The sequence below is a fragment of the Octodon degus genome, unplaced genomic scaffold (assembly GCF_000260255.1).
Source record: "Octodon degus isolate 3935 unplaced genomic scaffold, OctDeg1.0 scaffold00080, whole genome shotgun sequence".
NCBI lineage: Eukaryota > Metazoa > Chordata > Mammalia > Rodentia > Octodontidae > Octodon > Octodon degus.
The window spans coordinates 8,146,308-8,161,531 of NW_004524656.1; the positions used below are offsets into that span (position 1 = coordinate 8,146,308).

Genomic DNA, 15,224 nt, shown 5'->3' on the forward strand with positions numbered 1-15,224 from the left:
TATATATATCTCCATATAGTCAGTCAGCTGTCTCCCTTGGAGAATCCAGGTGTGGTTTCTGTAATTGCAAATGAGCAGACTATTTTCTCACAATGACCCCGCTCATTTTTCTGCCACAAGACAGGGTCAAAGGAGGTCCCCAAAGCAGAGACAGGGACCCTCCTCTCACCCCACCCACAGGGCAGGCTGCAGTGCCAGAGACTCTCATCGTAGAAAAAGGACTTCTTAGGACAAGTCAGTGAGAGGCATGAAGGTATTTATTGGGCAGAATTTTAAAAGTACACACTCAAAGAGATAGTGTGGGAGCCTTCTGGAAAGAGGCATTGTGGTTGGGCGTCCACAAAACCATGTTCATGTGGTTTTGGTGATGAAAATTGGTGGAATTTGTGAATCTATAGAAAGCTTGGGCTTGGTTTACAGAAGAAAACTGATGGTCATAGTGGAAAGAAAATAACTCATTTTACAGGTAAAAATGATGGTCTGCTTCACAGGCAAAAAGCACGGGCCTAGTTTTTTGGGTTTGTTGTTATGCTTTTTTTCCCCCCTGGTACTGGGGATTGGACTCAGGATCCTGCACTTGCCAGACAAGCACTTATTCTTCTGAGTTATCTCCCCGGCCCCCTTGCTTTGTTTTTAATGGGTGATCTGTTTTCCAAAGAAAAATTTGTTGAAAATGTAGAATATGTTTTTCTATTTTAAGGCAGGTTTCTGCACTCTACCAATTAAGTTAATCAAGAGGCTTACAGTATCTTTTAGGGATTTTAAATAGGTTTGGCCTGGGTGAAAAGAATAAAGAGAGGGGACAGAGACACAGATAACCTTGAATAATTTTATGTCCTTAAGTTGCACTCTTCATCAAAGCCCAATTTTGGGGGCCGGCCTGATGGCTCAGCGGACTAAAGCGCCTGCTTATGCAGAGGGCACAGGCCAGGGTTCCATCCCCAGCGTGCCGGCCCCGCCCATGGGCCGGGCACACTGAGACTGCAATTGAGACTGGGTGTGGTGGCGCCGCGACGCTCCTGTAATCCCAGCACTTGGGAGGCTGAAAACAGGAGAATCACTAGGAGTCTGATCTACGCAGCAAGACCCTGTGGACCCTGTCCTAAATATAGACAAAGAAAAGAAAAAAAAAACCACAATTTTTTAAAAAGTATGATTTTCTTTCTTTTTCCCACCTATCTTTATTTCTTCTGTCCTACTTCATTTCCAGGAAATACTATAGAGCTCTAAGAAACTGTCACACTGATCTAGGCTGATGCAGTTTAAACGGTCGGCAGCATGCCAGGAACTTTCCTGGGTGTTGTGAGAACAAGCTGAAGGTCACAGGGCTGCCGCTATTGGCTGGCTGAAGCCCTGGAGGTTGGCCTCAGTCTCTGAGTCAAAATAGGACCCGTGGCTGTCTAACATTAGCATCTGGAGCTCTAGTCCACATTTAGTGAATCACAGTGCATTTCAAAAACCCACTTATAAAGCTAGGAAGATAGCTCAGTGGCACAAGCACCTTCCTGGCAACCACAAGATCCTGAGTTCAATTTCTGGTACCCAAAAAAGGAAAAAAAAACCCAAAACCTTCTTGTTTGATTTGAGACAAGAGCTTGTGAGGCAGCCCATGCTGGCCTTGAACTCACGAACTTCCTGCCTCAGCCTCCTGAGTACAAGGGCAAGTGCTAGGATTACAGGGCACGCCAACATACTGCACTGGCAAATTCTGCCCTGTCACAGGGTTCTCTTGCCCTAGTTCTCTCACCCATCTGCATTTTAGCAAAAACTCTGGGAGGTTGTTTCGTTTGTTTTGAGACAAGGTCTGGCTATGTATTTTAGCCTAGCTTTGAACTTCCTAGTGGCAATCCTCCTGCCTCAGCCTACTAGGTGCTAGGATTACAGGCAAATGCCAACATGCTGGGCACTTCAGGAGCTTGTGCAATATGGATTGCAAACTGTTGTCCTAGGGCTACAAAACTGTTGGCTGGCAATATCCTCTCACCTAGCACTTGAGAGAAACAGATTCAAGCAAACCTAGAGGGATCCTGCACTCTCGTAAGTCTCAGGGCTTAACCTCTGAATCCCCAGAACCTGGAGTTCAACCAGGGTAAGGCAACAGCCTGAGATTTTCTAGCTGTTTCTCAGGTCTGCAGAACCTTCCTCACCCCACCTTCCAGGGAGGGAACAGTACAGCTCAGTTATGAATAGGCCCTTTCTGAGGTCTGGTGGAGAGGAGAGAAAGCTTTTTTTGTTGCCTGCAGAAGCATAAAAAGGCAGAGCTGGGCCGCAAAACCAGATTTGTGAGCACAGAGGCGGGATGTGGAGTCTCAGGGCAGCATCTGGCTTTCCGCACTGCATTCTCCGCCATATTGTACAAAAAGCTTTACCTAAGCTGATCCTGAAGACGGCAGGGTGGGGTCATAAGGCTCAGATGAGGCCTGTCTCCCTGTGGGCCACCCCTTCTGAGCTTGAACACAGCATGGCTAAAGAATCAGGACTATTCACCAAGAAGTGAAGATGGCTCCCAGGCTGCACTGCGCCCAGCTCCGTTTGAGGTCACAGGGATTTGTGAAGCTTGGGGCAGAGGATGGTGAGGCCACCTCCACTGGCTCAAGGGGATTGTGAGGATGTGCTGAAGATGACGCCAGGAGCAGGACACAGTGAGGATCACAGTCAGTGGATGACCAGAGTCCAATCAAGCACATCATTTAGGAACCAATGGTTGGACTGGCCAGATAAAAAAGCTGCAGAACTGACCCAGCAGAAGAAGGCATACGTGAGGGTCCCTGCCTGCATCATGACCATAAAAAGGGTTCAGTGCCTCCATGTGGGGCTCAAAAAGAATTGCTGAAGCAAAAGAAGCTGCAGCAAGTCCTGCTCTGGTGAGTTCTGCGCTGTCCCAGCCTCCCCTTCTCCTGGTTATCTCGCCTTCAAGGACAGTGAAGATAGATACAGCAGAGTGCGAATCAGCTAACAATACGGGAATTATCCTGCTGCTCTGATGACAAGTCTCAAACTTATCACAAGGTTTCATGGTACAAGCAAAGACTTTGATAGGGCCCCTGCGTGGCCTGTGTGAGGTCCTGGGTTCTCTAGCCTGGGCACTGGCGCGCATGCGCGTGCACACACACACACACACACACACACACAGAGTCATTGTTATGGTGGCTCGAGCCTATAACCCCAGACCCTCACCGCTACTCAGGAGGCCGAAGAAGGACGCTCACCAAGTTCATCAGCCTGGGCAACTTGGCAACACCCTGTCTTCAAATTTAAAACATAAGGGCTGGGGCTGGTGAGATGGCTCAGTGGTCTAAAGCACCTACTTAAGGGCTTGGTGAGATGGCTCAGTGGTCTAAAGCACCTACTTAGAACAAGCTCAGCAAAGCACAGGACCGCGGTTCAATCCCCCAGCACCACATGCCAGCCCTGCCCCCTGGTGGGCTGAGCTGGCCACACACACACACACACACACACACACACACACACACAAACACAAATAAATAAATAAAATTTAAAAAAATATATATATGTATATATATATGATCCCCAGCACCATAAAAGAAACAGACTAATGGTAGAGTCATGCTTGGAATGCCTGACATTCTGGTCTTCTAAATGCATACTGTTTGTCATGACATAACAATTACAGTTTAACAACAACAAAAAAAAGGGCTGGGGAGATGGCTCAGTAGAATAAGTGCTTGCCTGGCAAGCATAAGGGCCTGAGCTCAATCCCCGGTTCCGCCAAAAATTTCAAAAAAAAGAAAAGAAAGAAACAGAACTGAGATGCCAAAAAGTTCTAATAGTTAAACCCTTGCGTTGTGTGTCAGGCAAATTCAGCTGAGACCTTCTCATTTCCAGTGTGCTAAACAATGCACCATAGTGCTACCAGGCTTGGCTGCGATCACCACCCTAGGCTATTGTGTGAAGAAAACAAGGAGACAGAGAGAGCAGCTTTGACCAAGCGAGAGGGAGGACGTCGTCAGTCACTTTCCATTTCCTAGAACAGGGCTTTCTCTAGCCATGCTGGCGTGTGGCCTCAAGACACGCAGGCCCTCAGCTGGTTCCCTCTTTCCATGGGATGCAGCCAGTGTAGCGCTTTCCAGGAGACAAGGCTGGTCATCAGGTTACAGGAAGCAGGCAGATAAATAATTGATCAACTCGAATCTGTGCCCCAAAGATCACTGATAAAAGCTGGCAGCCCACGCCAGGCACAGTGGTAGATGCCTACTTGCAACTCCTCAGGAGGCTAAGGCGGTAGGACCTTCCGTGCTCAAGCTCAGATTGGGCTACTTAACGCAACCTTATTCCAAATTGTAAAGGCGGAGGTGGGGTGGGGGAGTTGGACATGTCGCTCAGCAGCTCAGCACTAGAGTGCAACTGGGTTTTTCTCCACTACCAAAAACAACACACACACACACACACACACACACACACACTGCAAAAACAATAAAATGAAAGTCACAAAACACAACAAAGGGCAGCCTTCTTCCAATTCTAAGACAGCACAGAACTTTGGACAAGAAATTAGAAGAACTTTGCCCTTTTCTTTTTTTTGCGGAACCGGGGATTGAACTCAGGCCCTTGCGCTTGCCAGGGAAGTGCATATTCCACTGAGCCATCTCCCCAACCCCAAGTTTTTTTTTTTGTTTTGTTTTGTTTTTTAATTTTATATGCTCAATCTTTTTATTTTTATTTTATTTTTTGGCAGAACCCGGGATTGAACTCAGGCCCTTGTGCTTGCCAGAGAAGTGCTTATTCCACTGAGCCATCTCCCCGGCCCCTTTGCCCTTTTCTTGACTGGCTCCAAGGAATGCATATAGGTACCAAGTCCTTATTCCTCCACAGCAAGGACATATTCTCTGTACAAGGGACCCTCTTTATACTCCAGCTCATGTCCTAGGCTAACCCTCGAACTTCTCGCATAACCCCATTGGCTGAGAGTGCTAAGAGCTTTCTTTCCTGTTTTCGTATTTTAGGGAAGGGTCTACAGGGTGTTCAGGGTCTCACACTAGATCAGACTCATAGCGATCTGCCTGTTTACAGCCTCCCAAGATCCGGGATTACAGGCACGTGCCACCATGCCCAGTCTCAATTGCCATCTCAGCAAGCCCCAGAGGCAGGGCCGGCATGGCAGGTCCAGGGATTGAACCCCTGATCCCTGCACCTGCTTGCAGGCACTTTATAATCCTGTCTTTCATAATACCTTCACTCCTCTGAATCTGCCTAGGCTTTTCTCTCACCTCATTTTCCTCTAAAAGTATTAATCCGATATAGTTTCTACAATACCAAAATGTGCCTCAGAAATTTTTGTGCTAGGTACATATCACATCTGTTTTAGTTGCACTTTAAAAATTTTTGTTAGTACAGGTTTGCAGTGCATAATTACATTCATTCACCATGGAGATTATATAATTTTTTTTCTTTTTCTTTTTTTGCGGTACTGGGGATTGAACTCAGGACCTGGTGCTTGCCACGTAAGCGCTTTTTCTGAGCCATCTCCCTGGCCTCTTTTATGGGTGGAACCAGGGATTGAACTCAGGCCCTTGCGCTTGCCAGGGAAGCATTTACTCCACTGAGCCATCTCCCTGGTCCCTTTTATAATTTCTTTCAAAGACAAAGTTTTGATTTGTAGTGTAGGTTGGCCTTGAATTTGTGGCAACCCTCCTGCTTTACCATCCTGCACCATACTTGTCTTGTTAAGTGAATGTTCTTTCACTTTTACCCTTTTCAGTAGGATGAATATCTTTTTTTTTTTAATATATTTATTTATTTTTTTAAATTTTTATTTATTTATTTGTGTGTGTCTGTGTGTGGCCCGCTCAGCCCACCAGGGGGCAGGGCTGGCTGGCATGTGGTGCTGGGGGATTGAACCGCAGTCCCTGTGCTTTGCCAAGCTTGTTCTAAATAGGTGCTTTAGACCATGGAGCCATCTCACCAGCCCGAATATCTTTTTTAGATACTAGGAATCAAACTTATGACCTTGCGCTTGACAGGCAGGCGCTGTGGGGCTGAGCTACATCCCCAGCCAATTTTAATTTTGAGATAAGAGTCTCCCTAAGTCACTAAATTGCCTATGCTGGACTTGAATTTGTGATCCTACCTCAGCCTCCCGGACTGCTGGGACTAGGTGTGTGTCATGTCTCATTAAGTGTGTAATTGTAAGGGAAGGCATCTAGCATACTACCCTATTCACTTTTAGAAGTAAAAGAGGCTGGAGAGAGAGCTCAATGGAATAAGTGCTTGCCTGCCAAGCACAAGGTCTTGAGTTTGATCCCTGGTATCACAAAAAAAAAAGTAAAAGAGACTGAGGCAGAATTCAATTAACCCCTGCCTGCAGTATTTACATAGAAGCAGCCTTGCGTAAATTACCCTATTCCTCACTCCTTGCCCTACCCTGTCAGAACTTCACAAACTTATAGGAGATAAGGAGATAGGACCCATTTAGGGCAATAGGATACAGACTATTTGCCCACGCTTAGCCATAAATGCCTCTTCCCAAGACCTCACACCTACAGGACAGAGGAGGCACTACATTCCTGCCTGGCTGCCATAGCAACAAAGAAACTATAAAAGCAGGTAGGGAACAAAGAATTTGATCTTGGGACCAGGAGATTGCTCAGTAGAATAAGCGCTTCCCTGGCAAGCACGAGGGTCTGAGTTCAATCTCCAGATCCGCCAAAAAAAAAAAAAAAAAAGAAAGAAAGAAAAAAGAAAGAAAGAAAGAAAGAAAGAAAGAAAGAAAGTGTGTCTTCTCCGATAGGGCGCGGAGCACATAGGTCACCAGCTAATTAATGAAAGTTCTATTATTCCTTTTAATTTGGTCTCCCATGGGCAATACGTCCAATCCCGGCCATTACATAACTACCAGCAGCATCGTGTCACTGAAAGACTAGACAATTCAGTAAAAAGATCTGTGCTCTTGTTCCATTCTGACATTTACTGGCCTGATGACTGTGAACAAATCAACTTCCCTTTCATTTATTCCTTCTTTTATTCAGTGCCTAGTTTGTACTGAGCTACATGCTGGGAATGCAGGGATTTCAGACACATACAATCATAATGTAGTCAGACAGACAAGATAAGCATAGAGGTCAGGTGTGGTGGCATACATATACCTATAATCCCAGCACTCAGGAGGCTGAGGCAGGAGAATCACTGCTCCTTAGAGACCAGCCAGGGCGACAAAGTAAACTCAAGGCCAGCCTGAACTACATAGCAGTGTCTGAAAAAGAAAAATAGAAGACCGGGGGCTGGGGAGATGGCTCAGTGGAGTAAGTGCTTCCCTGGCAAGCACAAGGGCTGGAGTTCAATCTCCAGTTCTGCCAAAAAAAAAAAAAAAAAAAAAAGGAGAGAGACACACACAGAGACAGACACAGACATAATACCAAGTGCAGGGCAGCACAACCCAACACAGACCTTAGCAGAAAGTAGCAATCAGAAAGTGTTACCAAGTTGGGGAACTCAGCATCTCCTTCGCAGCTTGCTTTCTAGGTTCCTTCTGCCCTGAACAAAAAATTGGTCAAGCCAAGTGGAAAAGGTAGCAAGGCAGGAAAAGAAACATGGTCTGCAGAGCCAGCGCTGCCAGTTCTAAGTAGAAAACGAAGTTACCCCTGCTGGATGGGAGCAGACCGTGAAACAAAAACAAAAACAAAGAACACAGCAGCGAAGAGCTGAAAGGCTGCAGTTGTTTATCTCCCACTCCTCAGGCTGACATCAGTTCTAGGCTGTCCTATCAAAAACTTCAATTCTTAGGACCAGAAGGCAAGGTAGAACTTTTTTTTTCTTTTTGAGATAGGGTCTTACTGTGTAGTTCAGATTACCTAGAACTCATTACTTAGCCCGGGTTAGCCTCAAACTTGCGGCAATCCTCTGGCCTCAGCCTCTGCAGTACTAGGCTTGCAGGCGTGCATCACCACACCCAACAAGGTCATGCTTTCTGATTGGTCCCATGTGCAGGTAGGGCCGCTTTTTCCCCCATCAGGGTGAATGACAGGTCATGCATACTTGCCCGGCCAATTTGCCATACCCTCACCTCCTGCCTCAGCAGCACTCCAGGAGGCCTCCGGGCAGGGTTTCAGATGCAGTCTGGCCTTGAACTCCTGGTGATCCTTCTGCCTCAGCCTCTGAAATGCTAGGATTACAGGTATGTGCCATCATCCGCAGCCATGTAGGGTAAAGGTTAAGTGGGGGCTCGCCTAGCAAAGCAGCAGGAACATACTCCAAACAAGGAATTTCAACTAGGGGCTAAGGCATGGGCCTTGAAGTTCAGTGCTATTGGCATGAAAGTTAAGAAAGTAGAGTGGGAGGACAGAACTGAAGAGAAGGGAGGTTATGAAAACTGTCATGTTACATTTATCAGCTTTGATTTAATATTCTACACTGGTGGTTGTCCACAAGTATGCTGGAGTTCTGTGATGTGCCATGAATGCTTTCTAATGTATAGCATATCCTGATTAGTATACAAAAATTTGTAAATGGATTTAGAATCAGCACATAAACAAAAGGTAACAAGTAGGCTGAAGACTTTAGGGGGCGGGGAGCAAGGGGAGAGAGGGGAGAGGGCAGAGAGGGGAGCAAGGGGAGAGAGGGGAGAGGGCAGAGGGCAGAGGGCAGAGGGCAGAGGGCAGAGGGCAGAGAGAGAGAGAGAGAGAGAGAGAGAGAGAGAGAGAGAGAGAGATCATAGAAAATTGTAGCTGGTGTGATGTTACTAAGATAGGTAATGACAGGCCAGTTGAGTAACCCAGCTCAGTTTGTCTTCATAGTTCCATAGAAGAGTGTTTGGGGCAGGCTGACTTAGTGTAGGGAGGCAAGCAGTAAATACATCTGTGTTTGAGGTTCCTGTTCTGTGCTCTGTGCTCACACCAGACAACACAGCTGTACTTCCTGAAGGTCTGACACAAACCCTCATGGTTGTCTCCAACTGTGGTACCAACTCCAGTTTTATCCCTCCTAAGCATTTGAATTTGGCCTTTTTTTTTTTTTGGTGGAACCTGGGATTGAACTCAGGCCCTTGTGCTTGCCAGGGAAGCGCTTATTCTACTGAGCCATCTCCCCTGCCCAAGATGGGTTCTTTTTGAGCTAGGATTTTGCTACACAGTTGAAGGTGGACTCAAGTTTGCACTGATCCTCCTGCCTATACCTCAAGGGCTAGGACTACACGCATGTACCATGCCTGGCAGATTTGCCAACTCTAGTCTACTTTATTTTTTTGTATTTTAGGGAAGGGTCTACAGGGTGCTCAGGGTCTTACTACTAGATCAGACTCATAGTGATCTGCCTGTTTACAGCCTCCCAAGAGCTGGGGATCACAGGCACGCATCACCACACCCAGTCTCAACTGCCAGCTCAGCGTGCCCTGTGGGTGGGGCTGGCACAGCAGGCCCCAGGATCAAACCCCTGGTCCCTGAGCCAGCTTGCAGGCACCTTAATCCACTGAGCTATTCGGCCAGCCCTAGTCTACTTTATTTCTAATAATTAACATGGTGTATAGAATGAATGAAGGCCTTTGTACTGGGCTATATCTCCAACCCTTTTTAAGACAGAATCTCACAGATAGAGGGAAAGGGAAGGGAGAGTATGTGTTATGTATATGCAACTCCCCCAAATGAATGATCATCATGCATTACAAACCTACATTACTAAAATTTAAGAAAAACGGGTGTCTTACTAGGTTGCTGTGGCTAAGCTTCAACTTAGGATCCTCCTGCCCTAGCCTCCCAGAGTGCTGGAATTAAAAGTTTATGTCCCTATACCCAGCTATTACAATCCTGCACTGTATTTTGATAGAATTAAGCCTCCATGTTTTAAGGTATTTCTATTTTTTCATTTCTCATCAAGTTACATCCCTAGTCTTTTATATATATTTTTTAATTTTATGTATTTGGTACAGTGTCTCACTGTGCAGCTCGGACTCATAGTGATCCTCCTGTTCAGCCTCCCCAGTGCTGGGATTACAGCCATGTGCCACCATGTTTGGTCTTGGTGGCTGGCACAGTGTGCCTTGGGGCCCAGTTCAGCATGTGGTGCAGGGCTTGAACTCCGGTCCCTGCGCTTGCCTAAGCAAGCACTTAGTCTTGCTCAGCTATCTTGCCTGTCCTTCTTTTAGATTTTTTTTGTTGTTGTTGGAACCGGGGATTGAACTCAGGCCCTTGCGCTTGCCAGGGAAGTGCTTACTCCACTGAGCCATCTCCCTGGCCCCAAAGTAGGTTTTTTTTTTGTTTTTTGTTTTGCGGAACTGAGGATTGAACTCAGGCCCTTGCGCTTACCATGGAAGCGCTTATTCTACTGAGCCATCTCCCCGGCCCCTTTCTTTTAGATTTTAATTCAAAAAGGAAGAGGATAGCCAGCCGATGCTTTTAAATAAATGTAATAATTCTTACAACCACAGAGAAGATAGAATTTGGAGTATAACAGCAGCAAAAAGACCAAAAGAAGCTGTTTCAAATGGAAAGATTGTTATCCCAGGACCTTCCACTGAAAGAAAAGCAAGGATCTGCCATAAATTCAGCAAGTCAGTATCTAGAGGTGAAATGCCTCAGGCTGAATGAGTAGTGCCAAGGGCAAGACCTCTGAAGTTCCTTAAAAGCTATGTTCCAATCCTAGAGCAACCAAACACGTTACAACTGACCCTCTGACAGTATGTAATGCCTAGTCCCTGGGCTCCTTGGTCAATAGCAAAATAGGGATGAACCTACAGAAACACATCAAGCGCAACATCCTGAGGCTTTACTGTTGTGGCTATGGATACTTAAGTTCACACTGACCTATATACCTAGCCCTTATTTTTTGAGAAAAGGTCTCATTAAATTGTTATGCTGCCTAGGCTGGGCTTGAACTTGCAGTCCTCTCGTCTTAGCCTTGCAGAGCACTGGCATCAGACTATGCACCACCATACCTGGCTCCTGAGGGGGTTTTGAAACTAGATGACAGAAGAACACAGAAGTGTAAGTTGTTTGGAGGATCGAATTAAAGCTGGCAAGCCGGGCATGGTGGTGCACAACTGTAATCCCAACACTCAGGAGGCGAGGCAGGTGTATCACTCTGAGTTTGAGGCCAACCTACGCTGCACAGGGAAACCCTAACTAAAAATGGCGGCTACCACCACTACTACTACTACTACTACTAAAGTAAAAACGGGGGACATGAGGGAAGATTTTCCAAGGTTACAAAAATCTACACACAACATAAAACTGGTGATTGTTAGTGTGAGGAATGAACCAACAGTAGAACTCAGGATATTCTATGTATATAAATTCTCAACACTGAATTTATGTTTAAAAAAAAAAAAGAGTAGGGCCAGCCAGATAGCTCAGCGGTTCAATCCCTGGGGGCGTGCTGAGAGGGCAACTGAGACTGGGTGTGGGGTCATGCACCTGTAATGCCAGCATTTGGGAAGCTGAAAACAGGAGGATTACTAGGAGTGGATCTGTGCAGTGAGACACCGTAGACTTTGTACTAAATACATTTAAAAATAAAAATAAAGAGCAAAAGCGTCAGCTTATAGTATAAGCATTATTGCCAGAAACTCTTGAGCACCCTGAAACATTTCATTTGGCAATTTTTCCCTTTATCTACCTAAGATTTCTTATAACTCCACCCCATTCAGCCACCCTGCCCTCACATCCCACAAGACAAGTGATAAGAGTTGGCTTGGTACATTCAATTCCACAGAAAAGCATCAAGTTGACTGAAGTATTCAATTTGCTCATGATAAGGAAAGATCAAAACCCATCCCTTTTTCCCCAGTGGAATCTAAACTGATAAAAGAAACAGAAAGACATCAACAAGTTTGAGTGAAATGTCGACATTTATATTGAAATATGCACTAAACAGCTGAGTTCTACTAGTCAAGGAAACTTTACCAAAGCAGTCACAAGCTCCCCTCGGGGAGGTTCAGTCAGCAGCACTGATTCCCTGGAGAAGCACCATTGGGGGGGGCCCCTCCGCGGAAAGCCTCCTCAAGAGGTGCCCACTCAGGGCTCCCACACGCATCCACACGGCCTCAGGAGCCTGGGCATGCTCCTCCTTCTCATATATTTTCAGTTTCTTCTTCACTGCAATAAATATATAAGACTGGTAATGTTCATAATCCACAGCACAGACAGTAATTCAGGTATTAGCATACACTGTAAACAGTGACTAGGTTAAAAAACTAAAAGTTTGGATTTTTTGTTTTTAACATTACAATTCTTAACAGGGCATGAGCTATTTAAGATTTGTTGTACTGAGTTAAAGTTTTGAATGAAAATCCAGGTGTAAGCACATGTCAACAGTTCAGAGAGAGCCAACATGGTAGCCAGAGAACTGTCCAGCGCCATCTATAAGGTACGGCAGCAAAACAATGTGCTTTAGACTGTCCATGGCAGTGCGTCTCCCCTCATCCCACCACTTCTGAGATAGACCGCACAGATCTTAATAGTTCGGTTACTGGCTGCCCTGTAGCAGGAATGGTGGGGAGAGGGATTAAAATCCACTAGGAAAGGAAACAGAACAATGCCTCTGCTCACTGCCTAGAAAGTTGGTCCCTCCACAGTGACAACATAGACATGGACAAAGCATGAAATGTATACATTTTAAAAAGTACAGACTTGGCAGTAAATTCTGTCACTAAAGTAAATTGGGGTGTTACCCAAAGAAAAACAGACGAATGCTTTTTGTCTAAAGCACTGCAAAGATATCTGGCAAGAAATGACAGTGGACTCAGTATCTGCACATTGGCAATAGGGCAGAATTTTATTTAAAAGACTAGTGGTTCAAACACTATCGCTTGAAGAGCTCTGGCAGATATAAAATGTAGTAACATCTGAGGTTTATACACATAAACAAAGGAGCTGCAGGCCAGCTCACAAAGGAATTTTGATACGCAGTCAAGAGAGAAGCTAAAGCACATGCTACAGGAGTAACCTAATGGGTTTATTTGGACCATACTCCCACCCTCTGACAGACACAAAAAAACCTCAACAGGCAACTGTCCTTGTGCACACAAAATTCTGGCTTAACTCTTCTTCTTGAAACTATACCTCATGTAAGGTGAAAAAAAAAAAAAAAAAACTGTTTTGAAAAACTCAAGAACCTGGGCTACTAAAAATAAAATTTCAATATAGTAAACAAGTTTAGTAAACACCATGTGTATTTTCTGTTAATGACATGATACATTCAGAAGACTAGAAGACAAAAGCAAATTCCTAGAAAGAGGCTACACACACACACACACACACACACACACAGCCCAAGTTTCATCCTTCCCAGTCAGAAGCGGATCTTAGAACAAATCAATAAGCCTTACTCCAACACAGGAAGCCTCCCTCCTCATTTGCTTTGTGAGCAGAACATAAACCACATACTTCAGTGAATTTGAACATTAAACAGAATCACTGCAGCGCACATTTTGATGGGTTACTTCAATACCCAACCTGGTCCAGCTTGAACAAGTTTGTAGATCCAGTTTGTCAGTATTTCACAGGTACATTCAGTAACAAGCCATTCATTGTTATTCTTCTTCTGAGTGGAAGTTCTTTTGGCTCAAGCAAGCCATTGAGATTATAAGGGCCTCTCTTGAAAGAGATTTTCAGATGAAGGTACATTAGTGAGAAACCTTACAAGTCAAGATGGACTTAGTTCCTTCTAAGTAAAATGCTGATGTAAACACACGATGCCTGTTCTGAGAGCAGATTCACTGTTTCCCCATGAAAAAAGCCAAATCTTTCTTGACCAATATAATTTAAGAACTCAATATAAAATAAAACATAGGGCTGGGAGTGAGGCTCAGTGGTACAGCATTTTCCTAGCATGTGTGGGCCCTAGGTTGATCCCCAGAACTGAAAAAAACAAAAAACACAAAAACCCCACAAACACACCTTAAGATACTGTAAGACTTGACATAATGTCAGATGTTATGGAATGGGAGAGAGTTCTGATTTTTTATTTTTCAAAAAAAGATGTTAAAAAAATAGAAAAAGAAATGTTAACAGGCTTTAATGGAAAAACCAACCAGAACTCTTAGTATGAGTAACACCACACAGACTCCACAGCACAGAGCGCCACACAGGAATGAAGCATGTATCAGTAATATCACGAGAGTAACTGGCTGGGAACATACACTTCCAGCAATTGAGGTCCTAGTTCAAAAATACAGTAAAAAAGAAGTAACAGGAAGAGAGAGAGAGACAGAGAGAGAGAAGGGAAGAAAGGGCTGCATGCATGGGTCTATTATAGACATGATATTCAGCAGCATAAAAATAATGTCCTCCAAAGAGTTCCCCAGAGGGGGTAAAACCTGCTTTTCACTGCTAAGCTTAGGAAAATTTAAGAGTGGAAGAAATTCACTTGGAACTAGAACATCTCCCAGACTTGAGTGACAAGCATGCTTAATCTGATGTGTATGTTCAGAAAACACTGCACACACAATATGAGTGAAACAAAATACAAAAGGCTAAATTATAAACCTTAAACCCTGGGGGGGGAAATGGCTTGTTTTATAGCTAAGTAGGTGTGATTCTGATAATGATGTATAACATAATCCACAGAAAAAGGCCAAGCAAAAAATCTTTGTATTTTTCAGTACTTGAGCCTGACGATGTTCTAGGAAAAACAGTGATAATTCAATGAAGGTGTCACACATACAACTAAAAAGTCCCCTCTGGTTTCAAATGAATTCAACAACAATATTCCTTGGCTAATTTCTCCTGTGTCAAATAAACCCTCTATATACAGGACCAGTTTAAACCCCTCCTCCCCTTCAAACACTAGATACGAGCATCCAGGAACATCCTACAATGCAAAGTGCCTTAAGAAAGAGGATCTGTAGTGCCAGTGATACAACTGATCTCAGGAAGCTGGGACACTATTAACACTGATGTGGGCCAGTCAGGCAATGGTGGTTTGTTTCTCCTCCGGTGTTTCCTCCAGCAACTGCATGATCAGTTCATGGAGGGGTTTGCAAATCTTTGCGTAGCCCCCGCCTGTGAGATGCAGGAAATCAAACATGTCATGGCAGGAGATGGCACCGTCCGAGTGCACGAAACCTCCATCTGTATCTAGGAGCTGCACGTTGGTGAGCTTCGGCAGAGAAGCCTTGAGAAGTTGGTTCACCTTGGCATTCTTTTGCCTCAAAGGGTTGGGCTTTTCTCCGCGAGGTAACAAACCCTGGGGCAGAGCAGAGAAGAGCATTAACTGTAAGGGGTCACTTGTTTTTCTCTACTATTTCAGATCTATCATCTGCTGGGTGATATACATTA

General features: G+C 44.9%; 1 protein-coding gene across 1 annotated transcript in view; it reads right to left on the minus strand.

Moving 5' to 3' along the window:
* Positions 1 to 12,153: 12,153 nt before the first annotated feature.
* Positions 12,154 to 15,224, minus strand: part of Pafah1b2 (platelet activating factor acetylhydrolase 1b catalytic subunit 2) — a 38,393-nt gene continuing 35,322 nt past the window's right edge. Inside the window, exon 6 of the mRNA XM_004636478.3 lies at positions 12,154 to 15,132. Within this exon, the coding sequence (XP_004636535.1) occupies positions 14,854 to 15,132 (279 nt within the window). The 3' untranslated portion in view covers positions 12,154 to 14,853. The remainder of the gene's footprint in view (positions 15,133 to 15,224) is intronic.